Source organism: Macaca thibetana, chromosome 2 (genome assembly GCF_024542745.1).
Source record: "Macaca thibetana thibetana isolate TM-01 chromosome 2, ASM2454274v1, whole genome shotgun sequence".
Taxonomy (NCBI): domain Eukaryota; kingdom Metazoa; phylum Chordata; class Mammalia; order Primates; family Cercopithecidae; genus Macaca; species Macaca thibetana.
The window spans coordinates 36,301,514-36,316,989 of NC_065579.1; the positions used below are offsets into that span (position 1 = coordinate 36,301,514).

Sequence of the window (15,476 nt, forward strand, 5' to 3'; positions counted from 1 at the left end):
ACACTTTCCCAGGGGCTGTATAAGGTTGCTCTCTCTGCCTGAAACATTCTTCTCCAAATATCTGCAAAGCATCTCACCTCCTTCATGTTTACTCAAATATGTTTTTCTCCATAAAGCCTATCCTGATCGCACGCTATTTAAAATTATAACCCCCTTTTCTTCCCACCCCCAAGAAACATCCTCTGGAACCCCTTAACCTGTTTTGCTTTTCTCTCTTCCCAATTTATCATGTCTGATTAGTGTCTATGTCCTCCTGTTAGAATGTAAGCTCTGAGAGAACAGAAATCTTTGCCTATTCTGATCACTGATAAATCCCAAGTACTAGAGAAGTGCCTATCAAATCATGAACACTTCAATAAATACTTGCTGAATGAATGAAATTTTAAAAAATCTGCTACAAATGCTTCTCAAACTTTAATGCACACTGACGATCTTGTTAAAAATGCAGATTCTAAGTGGTGAGTCTGGATTGGAGACCAAGATTCTGCATTTTGAACAAACTTCCAGGCCATGCTGATACTGCTGAGATCTGTGAGAAGCAAGGCTCTACATCACCTCTACTATCATCCAATTATCACACTGTACATAATAAAACATAATTTTTAACAATTAACCAAAAAATTTTCAAGTATGACCAGTATATGACTGACTCAAATTTTTACAGCACACAAAGGACCACTCTGGTTAGGAGGCAAATGAAAGCAACTTAATTTCCAAAAACTGCAGGTCAGTCACATTAAACAGCAATGTGATAATAGACTTCCAGCCCCCTGAAATACATAATAATGTACTTAGATCAATTCGAAAATATGTAATAATGATATATCTGTATTAACGTAGACTATTAAATTATTATGAAAGTGAAATATCTACTTCTAAGACATAAAGCCCAACAAATCAAAAACACTTAAAAACAAGAAAATGAATTCACGGTATTAAGACGTTTTCAACTCTTACCTCGAGAGCTTTAAAAAAACATTTGGAATTGTCTGAAGACTTTAAAAACTTCACAAAAAACGGTTCTTTGTCATTTCTGGACATTTCTGAACTGTCAAAATAAAGGAACCATTAACAAGAACAAAACCACATTAGGTATAAAGTTCCATGTTTAACCCACCTATTTTTCCATGCAGACAAGAATGCCTAAAGACATACATTCTGGCTCTGCCGGTGAATTCGTCAAAGGCATTTGTAAGAAACCCTGGAATGTGCCCTTGAACCCATCATTTAACTTCCTCCGTTTTCTTTGGCAAAGCCAAAGAAAAAGATGACAACACCAATCCTTGCAAATCAGAGAGCAAAATTAACCCGAATTGAATACACTGAGGAGGGCCCTGCTATGAAGGCTCTAAGCCCTCTAAGCCAATGGACATTCAATTGCACTTGTTTTATGGATACACAGAGTGCATCTGTCCCTGCGGATACTCACGGCCTGCGAGGTTCGTTCACCCCTCAGTAAACAGATTTTAAATATAAACATGGAAGCCAGTTAGCATGGTCTTTGCCCCTGCATAAGGCCAGATGCTCCAGTTCCCAGCTCCAGAAAAAGGCCTGGCTCTGGGATCACGGAAGCCACGTCCTTTAGGTGTCAAAGGCCCACCCGCCAGTCCCAGGGCCAGTTACTAGGACAGGAAAAGAGGGTCCTGAAGGCCATAGAAGGCATCACGAACCCCAGTTGGGGCCGGGGAGGAGCTGAGTCCCCACTCCGCGCCTTACTTACCTCGTTGGGGCCTCGGGGTCTCCGGGCGGCGAGTCGGGGGACGCGCTGCCCGCAGGGCGGTGGCTGGGGTCGGGCGCCAGCCCGGCGCACAGCCCCCTCCCCCGACTCGGCGCCGCCCCTACCCCAAAGCAAACGCTGGAGAACCCGGAAATTGACCAGAACGGAAACCGACTTTCGCGCCAACCGCGCGGCTGCGCTCGCCTTTTCCGGTGGAAGTGACGCCATCCGCAGCTGCGGCAGGAGAGCGGAAATGTCAAAAGTGGAGGTGAGCGGTCCATGGGCGGTAGGGATTCAGGGAAAGCTTGGGCTGGATCCCTTGGATTAGGGCTTTGCTGGGCAGGCCTACTCGCCGCGGAGAGTAGGCGCCGTCCGTTCAAGAGGTAGGACCACAGGCCAGGAATACTCCTTTACTGTTAAAAAAGCCACGGAAAGAAAGGATGTCCTCAATAGATGTACTTACTTTATACCTGCCTTATACCAGGTATGCACGGAAAAACGTATTATCCAAAACAATTCCTTGAGGCAAATAGTGGTAGTTCCATTTTGCAGATGTAAAAACGGAGGAAGTTAAATGATGGGTTCAAGGGCACACGGCTAGTAAGTGGTAGAATTAATACTGCATCCAGGTCTTCTGACTACAGACTGGGTGGTTTCCCTCCAACACAGCAGGAATAGAATCACTGCCTAACACAGCCACAAGATGGCAAGGGAAGAAAGGATGGCTTACTACACAGCTAATGTCTTTGCCAAGATCGTCAATGGTCTCCCCTCCTCCTCCCCTTCAGTGGACATCACCGTTCTCTTTCTCTGCATCTGCCTCGTACTGGGGAGATTCTAGCACTGAACCTAAGGTTCAAATGGCAGAGAGCAAAGGGAGAGGGGGTAAAATGGGCCTGCAAAACCTTAGCTCAGTGATAACTAGTGGTAAACTGATTAGTTGTTGCTTCTTTTCATTTTATTCTTTAAAAATATTTTTTTCTTATTTTATAAAATCTTCTAGCCACTATACTAATGCGGATCATTTTATTCTTGACTGCTGAGATTGAGAAAATGACTTTGGATTTACTAATGTAAAAGTATAATGCCATGTCCCTTGATCGTTTTTGTTTTTCTTTTCTCTTTAGAGCCTAAAGATAGTAGTGAGCAGCTTGAGTCTTAAGTGTTTGAATACAACGATGGAAGGTGACAAGGATTCTTTGCTTGGCCAAACTTTAGTCAGACTCCTCAACTTTCTCGTAGGTTTATCTGTGTATTTCCTTGGAAAATCCAGTTAGAACTCTCCACGCTCAATATCTGATCAGGTTCCTCATCCTCTACCATCCTTAGGTGATGTCTGATTACCTTCACCTATTTTCAGCAAGAAACCCCTTTACTCCTGAAGTTCCTTCTTAGTAATATTGTATCCAGTGACCCCAAACTTTTGTTCCTTGGCTATAAATTCCCACTTGCCCATGCTGTATTTAAAGTTGAGCCCACTCTCTTTCTCCTAATTCGGCATCCCATTGCCATGGTTGCTATACGTATCCTGATGGTCCTGAATAAAATCTGTCTTACTATGCTTTAATAAATTTCTATCATTCATTATTTATTTATTTATTTATTTTTTATAAAAAATGAGTCAGAATCAATTAACACTGGGGCTCAAAGGTAAAGACCTATTGCTGGGGGAAGGGTGAAGAAAGCCTTAAAAACAAAAATCACTAGAGGTGGAAAAAAAAATAAACCACATTAATTGTTAAGGTGCAAATCTGACCTGAATCTGTAATAATAATTAATATTTCTGTTAACTGTAAACGGCACTTTACAGTTAACATGGGACTCCTCACACTATTCCCGTTTACTCTTTTCAGCAACCCTGTAATAGATGGGTATCATTGTCTCATGTTATGGAGATGGGGAAAGTGAAGTTCAGGGACTGTGTCACTTGCCCATGCCTTTCCTAACACACCACACTGCTCCTGGGTACGTGCTGTCTGCCCATCTATGTGTGAAGGTCCACACCAGGGAGGGAGCCCATTCCTGGCATTTCTGGCCCAAGTAGAGACCTCACACAAGAAGGAGATTCATAGATGCTGCTCATGAAGATGAAGAAAATGCACCCTTTAGCTTTTAGCCAGCCGGAACTTGATAGCAGAGGAGTGACCTGTCTTTAAGAGTTCACCACTAGGGGCAAGTTCTCCCATCGTGTGTCTCGAGACAAGCAGAGAGGATCTGTCTCTAGTACCTACTCCTGGAAAATGGATAGAGCAGTGGTTCTGATGTGTAGTCTCTGGGCCAGCAGCATCAGCATCTCCTGGGAATTTTGGGGGAATGAAAATTCTTGGGCTCAACTTCAGACCTATTAAGTCAGGAACACTTGGGGTAGGGCTAACAATCTGTGCCCTTCAGGTGATTTTGATACACATTTAAGTTTGCTTGAACAGCAGTCCTTCAGGAAAGGGTGAAAATGGTTAGTCATTTCTCAGTATGCACGGAGGATTGATTCCAAGGCCCCCTGCCGATAACAAAATCTGAAGATGCTCGAGTACCTTATATATATGCACATACTCCCATGTACTTTTTTTTTTTTTCTGAGACAGAGTCTCACTCTGTTGCCCAGGCTGGAGTGCAGTGGCACGATCTCGGCTCACTGCGATCTTCACCCCTGAGGTTCAAGCGATTCTCCTGCCTCACCCTCCCGAGTAACTGGGATTACAGGCGTCTGCCACCGCACCCAGCTAATTTTTGTGTTTTTAGTAGAGACGGGTTTCACCATGTTGGCCAGGCTAGTCTTGAACTCCTGACCTCGTGATCCACCTGACTCAGCCTCCCAAAGTGCTGGGATTACAGGTGTGAGCCACTGTGCCTGGCCACTCCCATGTACTTTAAATAATCACTAGGTTACTTATAATACCTGATGCTATGTAAATACTATGTAAACGGTTGTTATACTGTTTTTTAAAATTTTATTTTTTATTGTTTTTCTTTTTCCACTATGGCAAATTTTACACAAAAATTGTATTTTTTTTCCTAAATATTTTCGATTCCCGATTGGTTGACCTCCTCAGATGTGGAACCCACAGATACAGGGAACTAACTGTATATGGGTTTGTGGTCGCTGAAGACTTTGGTGAAAACGGGGAAAGGTTGTGATATGACCTTGGAAGCTGAGGTTTTGGTGCTTGCTTTGGCAGCATATTTACTGAAAAAAAAAAAAAATGATACGGAGATTAACATTGCCCATGTGCAAGGATGACATGCAAATTTGTGAAGCATTCCATATTTGCCGGTCATGGTGTTTCACGCCTGTAATTCTAGTACTTTAGGAGGCCCAGGCTAGAAGATCACCTGAGGCTGCTAGTTTAAGACCAGCCAAAGCAACCTAGCAAGACCCCCATCTCTAATATTTACAAAAATTTTTTTAAAAGAAGCTGGGGACCGGGTGCTGTGGCTCACATCTGTAATCCTAGTACTTTGGAAGGCCAAGGTGGGCAGATTGCTTGAGCCCAAGACTTTGAGACCAACCTGGCAACATGGTAAAACCTCATCTCTACAAAAAATACAAAAATGAGCTGAATGTGGTGGCGGACATCTGTAGTCTCAGCTACTCGGGAGGCTGAGGTGGGAGGATCACCTGAGCCTAGGAAGTTGAGGCTGTGGTGAGCCATGATCATGCCACTGCATTCTAGCCTGGGTAACAGAGTGAGACCCTGCCCCCTTCCCCCCTTCAAAAAAAAAGAAAAGAAAAGAAAAGAAAAAACTGTAGTTGGGGTTGGGAATTAACTTTCCCCTCACTTTCCTGGCATTTAGGGTCAGTTTCCTCTTTCTCTGGCACTTCTGTCACCTAGAGCCAGTCTCTCTAGACCCTGCTTGGGATAAGATTACAGGCAACTTTATCTGTTTATAGAATGGGAAAGGAGGCCAGGAGCGGTAGCTTATGCCTGTAATCCCAGCACTTTGGGAGGCTGAGGTGGGCAGATCATCTGAGGTTGGGGGTTCGAGACCAGCCTGACCAACATGAAGAAACCTGTCTCTACCAAAAATACAAAAAATTAGCCAGGCATGGTGGTAGGCACCTGTACTTGGGAGGATGAGATAGGAAAATCACTTGAACCCAGGAGGCGAAGGTTGCGGTGAGCCGAGATCGCACCATTGCACCCAGCTCGGGCAAAAAGAGCGAAACTCCATCTCAAAAAAGAAGAATGGGAAAGAAATCACAGGAAACAAATATGACTAAATAGTTACTTTTACAATGTGGGTGGTGGGAATATGAATATTTCTTATTATATTTTACTACATAGATAATATTTCTCAAAATTAAAGCCAAACTAAAACTAGGTTTTTTGAGTGATAGAGTTTTACATTTGTTTCCAATGCTGTAAATGAATATATATAAATAAATGAATGTACGATTTGTTTTTATTTTTGTTTTGAACTGGAGTCTAACTCTGTCACCCAGGCTGGAGTGCAGCGGCATGATCTCAGCTCACTGTAACCTCTGCCTCCTGGGTTCAAGTGATTCTTCTGCCCCAGCCTCCCAAGTGGCTGGGACTATAGGCACGTGCCACCATGCCCGGCTAATTTTTGTATTTTTAGTAGAGATGGGGTTTCACCATATTGGCCAGGCTGATCTTGAACTCCTGACCTTGTGATTCGCCCGCCTCGACCTCCCAAAGTGCTGGGATTACAGGCACGAGCCACCACGCCTGGCCTTGAATGTACAATTTAAAAGTGAAATTAGTAAATGATATTTATCACTACAGAAATAGTCTGATTAGCAAAACATTTGTTTAAACTATGGTCTTCAGTAACCTGGAAGATAGAACATAGGCCTACTAAGTCTGCTGAGCTCTAGTGAAGAGGAGGTAAAATGGAAGATCAGCAGCATATTCTGTTCTATGTTGGTTGCTACTGGCTGCATTTAATTAGGTAAGCAAAAGACAAGCTCAGGGAATTGGCCTGTTTGCAAACAAAAATAAAGAGAATTTAAAAATCCGGGCAGGTGCAGTGACTCACACCTTTAATCCTAGCACTTTGGAAGGCTGAGGCAGGAGAATTGCTCAAGGCCGAGAATTCAAGACCAGCCTGGGTGACACAGCCAGACCTTGTCTCTCCAAAAAAGTGTTTTGTTTTGTTTTTTTAATTAACTGAGTGTGGGGGACACACCCCTGTAGTCCTAGGTACTGGGAGGCTGAGGTGGGAGGATTGCTTGAGCCCAGGAGTTTGAGGTTACAGTGAGCTATGATCTCACTATTGCACTCTAGTCTGAGTGACAGAGCAAGACCCTGACTCAAAAAAAAAAAAAAAAAATTCAAGTATGTGAGATTTTGCAAAGTTGGAAAAGCTGACTTCATCTGTGTCCTAAAAACAAGAGATAAACCTAAGAAAGATTTTGAGGAACAAATGCCCATTACAACCCAGCTATGTGGAAAAGATCTGCTTAAAGAATATGGTCCTCTCACCCAAGCTAGGTAGGCACCATCAACTGAGAGAGAGGTATGGGGCCAAAGATAGCGATCAGGTGTGAAAATTTTGTCTAGGAAAGAACTGGGGAGGGGACTACTTATGTAGAAGAACAACTCTGCCATGGCTTCCCCTGTTGATAAGCTTACACTTATCAATAGAGGCAAAGGCTTGAATTGCAACTTCTCTGAGCCCTGGCAGAACACCTTGTCATCCTTAAAGGAGGTGTCTAAGGAGCTACTAGAAAGGCATCTCTCACTCGCCTTTCTGTCTCTCCTAAGAGGCCGTCATGACATAGTTTCTCATCACCTCCCAGGTTTTGATGAGATATGGGGCTTTCTGCCCCACTCCCCTCATGATAGGACTGCAGAATATAAAAGCACTAGCTACCATCTAGATTTGGCTCCTTGGTAATAGAGTATCCTACAACTCACATTGCCATCATCAGACCCAGGGAGATGACATCTTTCACTTATTCTTCTCTGTTGCTATCTATGGAAGTAATAAACCATCTAAATCTAAAATTGTCTCAAGTATATTCACTGGTGGAATCAGGCCCTACCCTTGACCTTGTTTCATATGTGTGAGGTTGACAGCTACCATGTGAAACTGACTGGAACCAAATAGATCTGAAGATTACGAACATTTTGAGGTAATTGCTTTCTGAACCTAACCAGAAACCTGGAGTATTCAGACTTTGATGTAATCCTCAAATTTTCGCAGCACAAGTAGGTGAAAAGTCATACAGCCCCAAGGAGCACAAACTCCTCAATACTGAGATAGGGATAGAGAGAGTAATAGAAAATGAAGATCCTCCCAGAAGGAGGCACCAGGGATCTTGAAGAGCAATGAGCAAAGGAGCTCCTGTAACAGAACAGAATCTGATCTAAACAGAAACCCCAATAGAGAGCCTCCTAGTGCCTGCCCAACTTCAAAATTGATACTAATGATGGCTATGGGTCTCCACTGCTCCCTTTTCTGAAAAGGAGTTTTATTGTTGTTATTTTGTTTGTGCCTCCCCGTTCCCCACTGTGTAGCAGATGTGTGCTTGGGCAGAGAAGGACGAAAACATTGTCTTTTGAGTCGTATGTTACTGGTCGATTCTGACAGAGACCATGTAGAAACCCTTAGTGTCTCACCCATACCCCCTCACCCTTAGCACTCATGCACATTAGGAAACTTCCAGCTGCCAGCATCTGTGTTCGTTGCATGTAGGCATTCTCTGGCACCAGGAATCTGCTCTGCCACCCACACAGTAGGCCAGAGGGCTAAAGGATTTATGACCCATAGGAAAGAAAACCCTCAAATGATGGCTGACAGGAGTTAGTGCACAAAAACCCTTGTTTGCATGTCCCATGGATGGGATATCTACTCGGACTCTCACAGTTTCCTCAGGGGAATTAAGGCCCAGGGTCCACAAGTGGCACAGTGGCAATTGACTTGTTAACACATTCTTTGGATGCTTTTCTCCCTGTCTCGCATCTGTATTTTATTTTCTTCTCTCCCCCCTCCCCCGCCCCCAAACTGAGACGGAGTTTTGCTTTGTTATCCAGGGTGGAGTACAGTGATGCAATCTCAGTTCACTGCAACCTCTGCCTCCCAGGTTCAAGCAATTCTCTTGCCTCGACCTCCCAAGTAGCTGGGATTACAGGTACCTGCCACCACACCTGACTAATTGTTTGTATTTTTAGTAGAGACGGGGTTTCACTGTATTGGCCAGGCTGGTCTCAAACTCCTGACCTCAGGTGATCCACCCATCTAGGCCTCCCAAAGTGCTGGGATTGCAGGCATGAGCCACCGTGCCCAGCCACATTTCTACTTTCTTGCCTGTGTTTCTTGTCAAATAAAACATCTGAGAAGTCTTGTCTAAAAGTCCATTTTCTGGGGCTGCTCAAACTAAGACAAAAGACCCCAGACATGTGCTCCCCTTTCATAGTGTTTTGCTGTTGCTGAGAAGTAGTTTCCCAGCCAGGGACTACAGTTCCCATCCTCTTTACAATTGGTGGGGTCATGGGACTGAGTTATGGCCAATAGAATATAGGTAGAAGTGATGTTTGTCACATCCGGGCTTGATCCAGGAAAATTTCTTGCATTACCTTCCATGCTCTTCCTTATTCTGTCATTTGAATGTCAACACATGGAGCAACCTTGGAAGCCACGTGTTGAAAATCCAGAACCTCTCTTAGCTTGGATCTCTGAATGACTGAATGGAGCTATGAAAGTGAACTCCCCACTCCCACCCTAACAAATCACCACAATTGCTGCCAGATGGGCTTTATGTTACTAAGAAGTCAACTCCTATTGTGTTAAACCATTAAGATTTTGGAACTTTGCTATTATAGCAGTTAGTGCCAATCCAACCAATTCTGAACTTGGAAACAGTTTAAACAAACACGTTGCCCCCATGCCGTTATTATTTCAAGATCCCTTGGAAAGGGGAAAGTGTGAAATTGCTCCAGAGACAAATGCCAGAGGCCACATGAGAAAGAGCATGGACTATGGAAGCAGACTGCCTAGTTTGAATGCCAGCTTGGACACCTACTAGCTACGTGACCTTGGGCAAGTCACTGGTTAACCTCTCTGTGCTTCACTTCTCTCTGTACAAAAAGGGGATGGCAATAACCTTGTGAGGTTACTATCAATTAACATTTGGGAAGCACTTAGCACCCTGCCTAGTACACAATTAATAATAAATCTATACATCCCAAGTTTTCCAAAGATCATCTTTGCCATGAAGTTTTTAAACTGTTTTCCACCATACAAGCATCATACCTTCTGCTTTGCTATTTGTGAGAGCCTGCACCAAATGACTGCACAGAAATGACTTTAGCACTTTGGATGTCCTATCTTTGCAATATGACTTTGTCTCAGTACACATGAAGTTTTCAGAGTTTGATCTAATCTAGGGTCGGGGGCACAGTGGCTGCTATTGGATTTAAGCTGTGTTAGTTTTAGGTGGATAATTAACCTTAGAAGGAATGATCACCTCTGGACTTTATTTGGTTTTTGTCCATAGGTCTGCAGAGGAGATTGCTCAACCCACTTTTGAGACATTCGTGTGCATTTATTGATCTGTTTGATTTTTTGAGCCCAATATTATAGCAGACACTATTTTCCAACGTTGTATTAGAATGTTGGACAAGAAAAAATTGATCTCTGCCCTCATAGACCCTATTTCCTCTCAAATGTTTGAATAAGTGAAGGGAGAGCCAGGACAGTTGAAGATGAACCACTCAGCACAAAGTCAGAGGGAATCTGGCTTTGCCTGAGCAGAGGGTCACTGCTGGCTTACAGAGAAACCAGCCGAGCTGATGGCAGTCTCAGGGCTGGGAAAACAGAAGTGGAGGCAAGATCCCAGTGAGAAAGGAGGAGCAGAGAACTAAGCTTGACAAAGGGCCAGTTTTCTCCTTAAGATACTTGGCACAATTTGAAGTTCCATGGAATGGGAGATAAAAAGATAATGCCACACCTGGAAGAGGCTCCAATAAATATATCAAGTATATGAGTTTCCTGTTACTATTGTAACAAAACTTAATATCTTACAGTTTTGGAGGTTGGAAGTTGGAAATGGGTCTCACTGGGCTTAAATCAAGATGTCAGCAGGGCTGAGTTCCTTTCTGGAGGCTCTGTTTCTACATTTAAAGAAGCCTTATGATGATATTGGCTCACCTGGATAATCAAGCAATACATTTCTAAATAAACCATGAGTTGAATAAGAAATCACAATAAAATTAGAATATATTTTGAACTGAATAACCATGAAGTTATAATATATCAAGAAAAGGAATGCTTATAGGGAAATTCATAGCCTTCATCACATATAGTAGAGAAGAGAGGCTGAAAAATCAATGACCTTAACTGCCTTAAAAAAAAAAAAAAAAGCAAGAGAAGCCAGGCACAGTGGCTTACACCTGTAATCCCAGCACTTTGGGAGGCCAAGGCAGGCAGATCACTTGAGGCCAGGAGTTAAGAGACCAGCCTGAACAACATGGTGAAACTCCATCTCCACTAAAAAAAAAAAAAAAAAAACAGCCAGGTGCTGTGTCTCATGCCTGTAATCCCAGCTACTCAGGAGGCTGAGGCAGGAGAATCACTTGAACCCGGGAGGCGGAGGTTGCAGTGAGCCGCAATCGTGCCACTTCACTCCAGCCTGGGCAATAGAGCAAGACTCTGTCAAAAAAAAAAAAAAAAAAAAAAAAGAAGAAAAAGGAGAAGGAGGAGAAGAAAGAAAGAATAAAGAAGCTAGAGAAAGACCAAAACTCAAAGAAAGTCAACACAGCAGAAATCAATGAAATAATAAATGAATGTACAATAGAGAAAAACAGCAAAGCCAAGGTTGGTTCTCTGAAAAGATTAATGAAATAGGTAAAATCTTGGCAATACTAACCAAGGAAAAGTGGTAACATAAATCACCAATATCAGCAATGAAAATACTAAATACCACATACTAAAAATGTCAAAGGATAAGATCGTGAATGATTTTATATCAATAAATTTGAAAATTTAGATAAAATGGACAAATTTCTTTAAAAAAAAACTTACCAATATTGAAATTTGAAGGATCATAAAACCTGGATATTTCTCTAGCTGTTTAAGAAACTCAATCTGTTATCAAAAACTTTTCCACAAATAAAACTCTAAACACAGGTGGCTTCATTGGTGAAGCCTTGCAAACATTTAAGAAAGAAAGAATGCTATTCTTACACAGTGTCTTCCAGAGAATAAGAAAAGTAGCAGCATATTCCAGTTCATTTTGTAAGCCATTATAACCTTGAAACCAAACTTTTAGTGACATTAAGATAAAGAAAACTGCAGAATGATTTCTCTCACGAACACAAATGCAAAAAATCCAAAAAAGAAAAGTAAGTTCAGCAATATGTAAAAAAAAGTTAAACATAATAGCCAAGGGGGGGTTATTCCAGGAATGTAAGAGTAGTTTAACATTTAAAAATCAATTAAAGGAGTCCAGCATGGTGGTGCACAGCTGTAGCCCCAGCTACTTGGGAGGCTGAGGAGGGAGGATCACTTGGGCCTAGGAGGTGGAGCCTTCACTGAACTATGATCCCACAGCTGCACTCCAGCCTGGGCAATAGAGCAGGACCCAAGCAAGAAGGAAGGGAAGGGAAGGGAAGGGAAAGGAAGGGAAAGAAAGGGAGGGGAGGGGTGAGGAGGGGGAAAGAGAAAGGAAGAACGGAAGGATGGAAGGAAGGAAGGTAAACAGAAAAAGGAAAGAAAGAAAGAAAGAAAAGAAAGAAAGAAAGAAAGAAAGAGAGAAAGAAAGAAAAGAAAGAGAAACAATTAGAGGAGTTTACCACATTAACATAAAAAGAAAAGGGAATTATATAATTATCTTAGGTGCAGAAAAAATACTTGACAAAATGCAACACCTATTCATGACTTTTAAAAAATTTGGGCAACCCAGGAAGGAAGGAAATTTCCTTAGTATGGTTAATAATATTTAAAACAAAACAAAACACCAGCAAAAATTTTGCATAATGGAGAATTATTGAAAACTTTCCCTATCACCACTTCTACTCAATATTGTATTAACAGTTTGGCAGTAACTATTAAAGCTGAACATACATCTACTTCATGATGTGTGGGGAAACCCTGCAGTAATGCATACCTAAGTGCACTAAAAGACATGTAGTAGAATGTAATGTGAGTTCTAGCCGGTGCAGTAACTCAAGAGGAAAGAGATTCCTAAGGATCTGAAAGGAAAAACCAAAACTGACGTTATCCATATAAGATGTAAGGATGTACATAGAAAAGAAACAATTCCAACTAATAAGACAATTCAGCAAGATCACTAGATTCAAGGTCAATATACAAAACCCAATTGTTTTTTTCAGATACTAGCAGCAAATAGAAAATAAAATTAAAATTATATTCACAGCAGCACTATCCTTAGGAGTCCAAACTGAAGACTGCAACAATCAGGAGGAAAGATAAAACGTGCTGCATACACAGTGTAAAATGTGCAATGCTGAGAATGAATAAAGGGCAACTATACACAACATAGGTGAATCTCACACACAGAATCTCCAGTGAAAGAGGCCAAACACAAAATTGTACATATGGTGTGATCCCATCTGCATAAAGCTCAAAAATCAGCAGAATTAGTCTATTCTGTTAGAAGTCAAGATAATGGGTACCTTTGTGGCAGGGGGCTGTGCCAGCTCTGTTAACGTTTTGTTTCTTGATGTGGGTGCTGGTTATGTGGATGGGTTCATTTGATGATAATTAAGCAGTACATTTATTTAGGACATGTGACGTTGTATGTATATTTATTATATTTTAATTAAGAGTTCTTAAATTTTTATTTAAATTCAGATTTTCCTCCGGCAGAAGTCAGACTTGAGCAGGATCGCGCTGCAGGTGCGAGGAGAGGCAGCCCTCTCCGGGTTCAGCGCTTCACCTGACCTTGGCCTCCCAGAGCTGAGGGCTGCTGGGGACAGTGTCATTTGGGTAGAGTTTCCGAGAGGACCCAGGAGTGGTCCATTCTCTCAATGGAGACCCTTTGGGAGGAAGAGTCTGAGAATCCTTGAGAATTGTGTTCAAAACGTTGGGTATACGAGAGCGCGTGCTTTCCTGGGGGAAGAGCCCACAGTTTTCACCCTATGGACAGCCCCCGAATGCCAAAGATTTTGTGTTTTTGAGATGTTTAGGAGCTGCTGGGCTGGATGAGGGTCCGGGGGGTCAGAAACTTGCGAACTAGCAACTCACCTGGGACCCCCTGCGGATCTCTCTCTGGGTTGTAAGGCGACCAGACTAGTGCGCTCCGAAGCTGCTCAGGCTCCGGGGTGCTGCCCCTTCGCCCTAGGTGCAGCCTCGCAGACCCCGGCCCTAGGCAGGGGGCGGGAGAGAGGCTCGCATCTTGCAGCCCTCTGGTCCCACTGAAGGCGCAAGCTGCTCGCTGCCTGCCCCACGGGAGGAGTGCGAGGAGTAACGAAGGTTACTTTCCCAGGGCGAACCTTTGCCAGGAGGCGCTGCTTGCTCCGGCAGGGTAAAGCCGGACGAGGCGCGAGAGCGGGTTGGGTGACGCGCGCCAGCCGCGGAGAATGAGGCTCGCCTTCTGCGCCCTGCTGTACGCCGGGGTCCTGGGTGAGTGCGCGCGGGGAGTCGAGGTGGGGGCCGGCGCTGCAGGGTGCTCCGTGGAGGCACTGGGTGCCAGCAGCGGCTCGGTCACAGCGGGACCCTGCGCGACGACCGGACAGCCAGCGGGCCTGCAGGGCTGCGATGCACCGCTAAAAGTGCTTTCTCCACGCGGGCGCACCTGACACTTTGGTCCTCGCAGAAACCCGTTGACCAGAGAGAGGATTGCAGACTATGACTAGCTGGCCAAATCCTGTCTGCGGCTTGATGTTGTATACACCTAGATGAGCCGAGAATGCTTTTTCACATCTTTAAATGGTTGAAAGGGAAAGGCCGGACGCGGTGACTCAGGTCTGTAATCCCAATATTTGGGGAGGCCGAGGTGGATGGATTACCTGATGTCAGGAGTTCCAGACCAGCCTGGCCAACATGATGAAACGCCGTCTCTACTAAAAATACAAAAATTAGCCGGATGGGGTGGCGCGCGACTGTAGTCCCAGCTACTCGGGAGGCGGAGGCATGAGAATCTCTTGAACCCGGGAGATGGAGGTTGCAGTGAGCCGAGATCACACCACTGCATTCCAGCCTGGGCGACAGAGTGAGACTCTGCTTAAAAAAAAAAAAAAAAAAAAAAAGGTTGAAGGAGAAATCTAAAGAGCAATATTATGTGACATGAAAATTATATAAAATTCAAATTTCAGTGTCCATAAATAAAATTTTGTTAGAATGCAATCATGATCATTCAGTTAAATATTGTCTATGGCAGCTTTCAGACTTGTCCAAGTCAAATATCCCCAAGTTTAAAACATTTTATTTGGGAAGCAAGAATTGAAATTCTGGGCATACACACAGACTGGGTTGTCTTCTATATGTCCAAAGGACAAAGAGAAGATTGGAGGTTTCATAGAAAAGGAGAAATGTTCTTCTAGAAAGTTCATTGGCACAAGTAAAGTTTTGGGGAACTGACAAGTCCTGACTGGTGAGGGACTATAACAGGTAAAATTAACCTTAGAGTGGCAGCTACTTAGCCAGTAGCTGTTAACTAAAACTGGTCTCAGGTTACAATAGGCAGTTTCAGCAGCCAGGCTTGCGAAGAATTTCACATGTGGAGCAATGCTATGAGCCCCGAGTGCTTTTTTGCCCCTGACTTCTCACCGTGTTTTAGTTGGATATGACAAAAACGACCCAGTTCTGTATGATCAACTTTCACAGGCTTCAA

At 43.4% G+C, this 15,476-nt stretch overlaps 1 protein-coding gene, 1 non-coding gene and 1 pseudogene across 4 annotated transcripts in view; 2 read left to right on the forward strand and 1 right to left on the reverse strand.

Moving 5' to 3' along the window:
- TOPBP1 (DNA topoisomerase II binding protein 1) overlaps positions 1-1,894 on the reverse strand; it is a 64,914-nt gene extending 63,020 nt beyond the window's left edge. For 2 of the 3 annotated variants that reach the window (XM_050779578.1, XM_050779577.1), the window contains exons 1-2: positions 1,721-1,894; positions 958-1,048 (exon numbers count right to left, since the gene is read on the reverse strand). In XM_050779578.1, coding sequence (XP_050635535.1) covers positions 958-1,041 — 84 coding nt within the window. In that variant the 5' untranslated portion in view covers positions 1,042-1,048; positions 1,721-1,894. The remainder of the gene's footprint in view (positions 1-957; positions 1,049-1,720) is intronic. The other variant, XM_050779579.1, reaches the window with a different exon arrangement.
- Positions 1,895-4,877: 2,983 nt separating this feature from the next.
- On the forward strand, positions 4,878-4,986 carry LOC126949468 (U6 spliceosomal RNA). The gene has a single exon (XR_007723758.1). It is a non-coding gene; the product is annotated as a U6 spliceosomal RNA (small nuclear RNA).
- Positions 4,987-14,223: 9,237 nt separating this feature from the next.
- Positions 14,224-15,476, forward strand: part of LOC126948919 (inhibitor of carbonic anhydrase-like) — a 52,700-nt pseudogene continuing 51,447 nt past the window's right edge.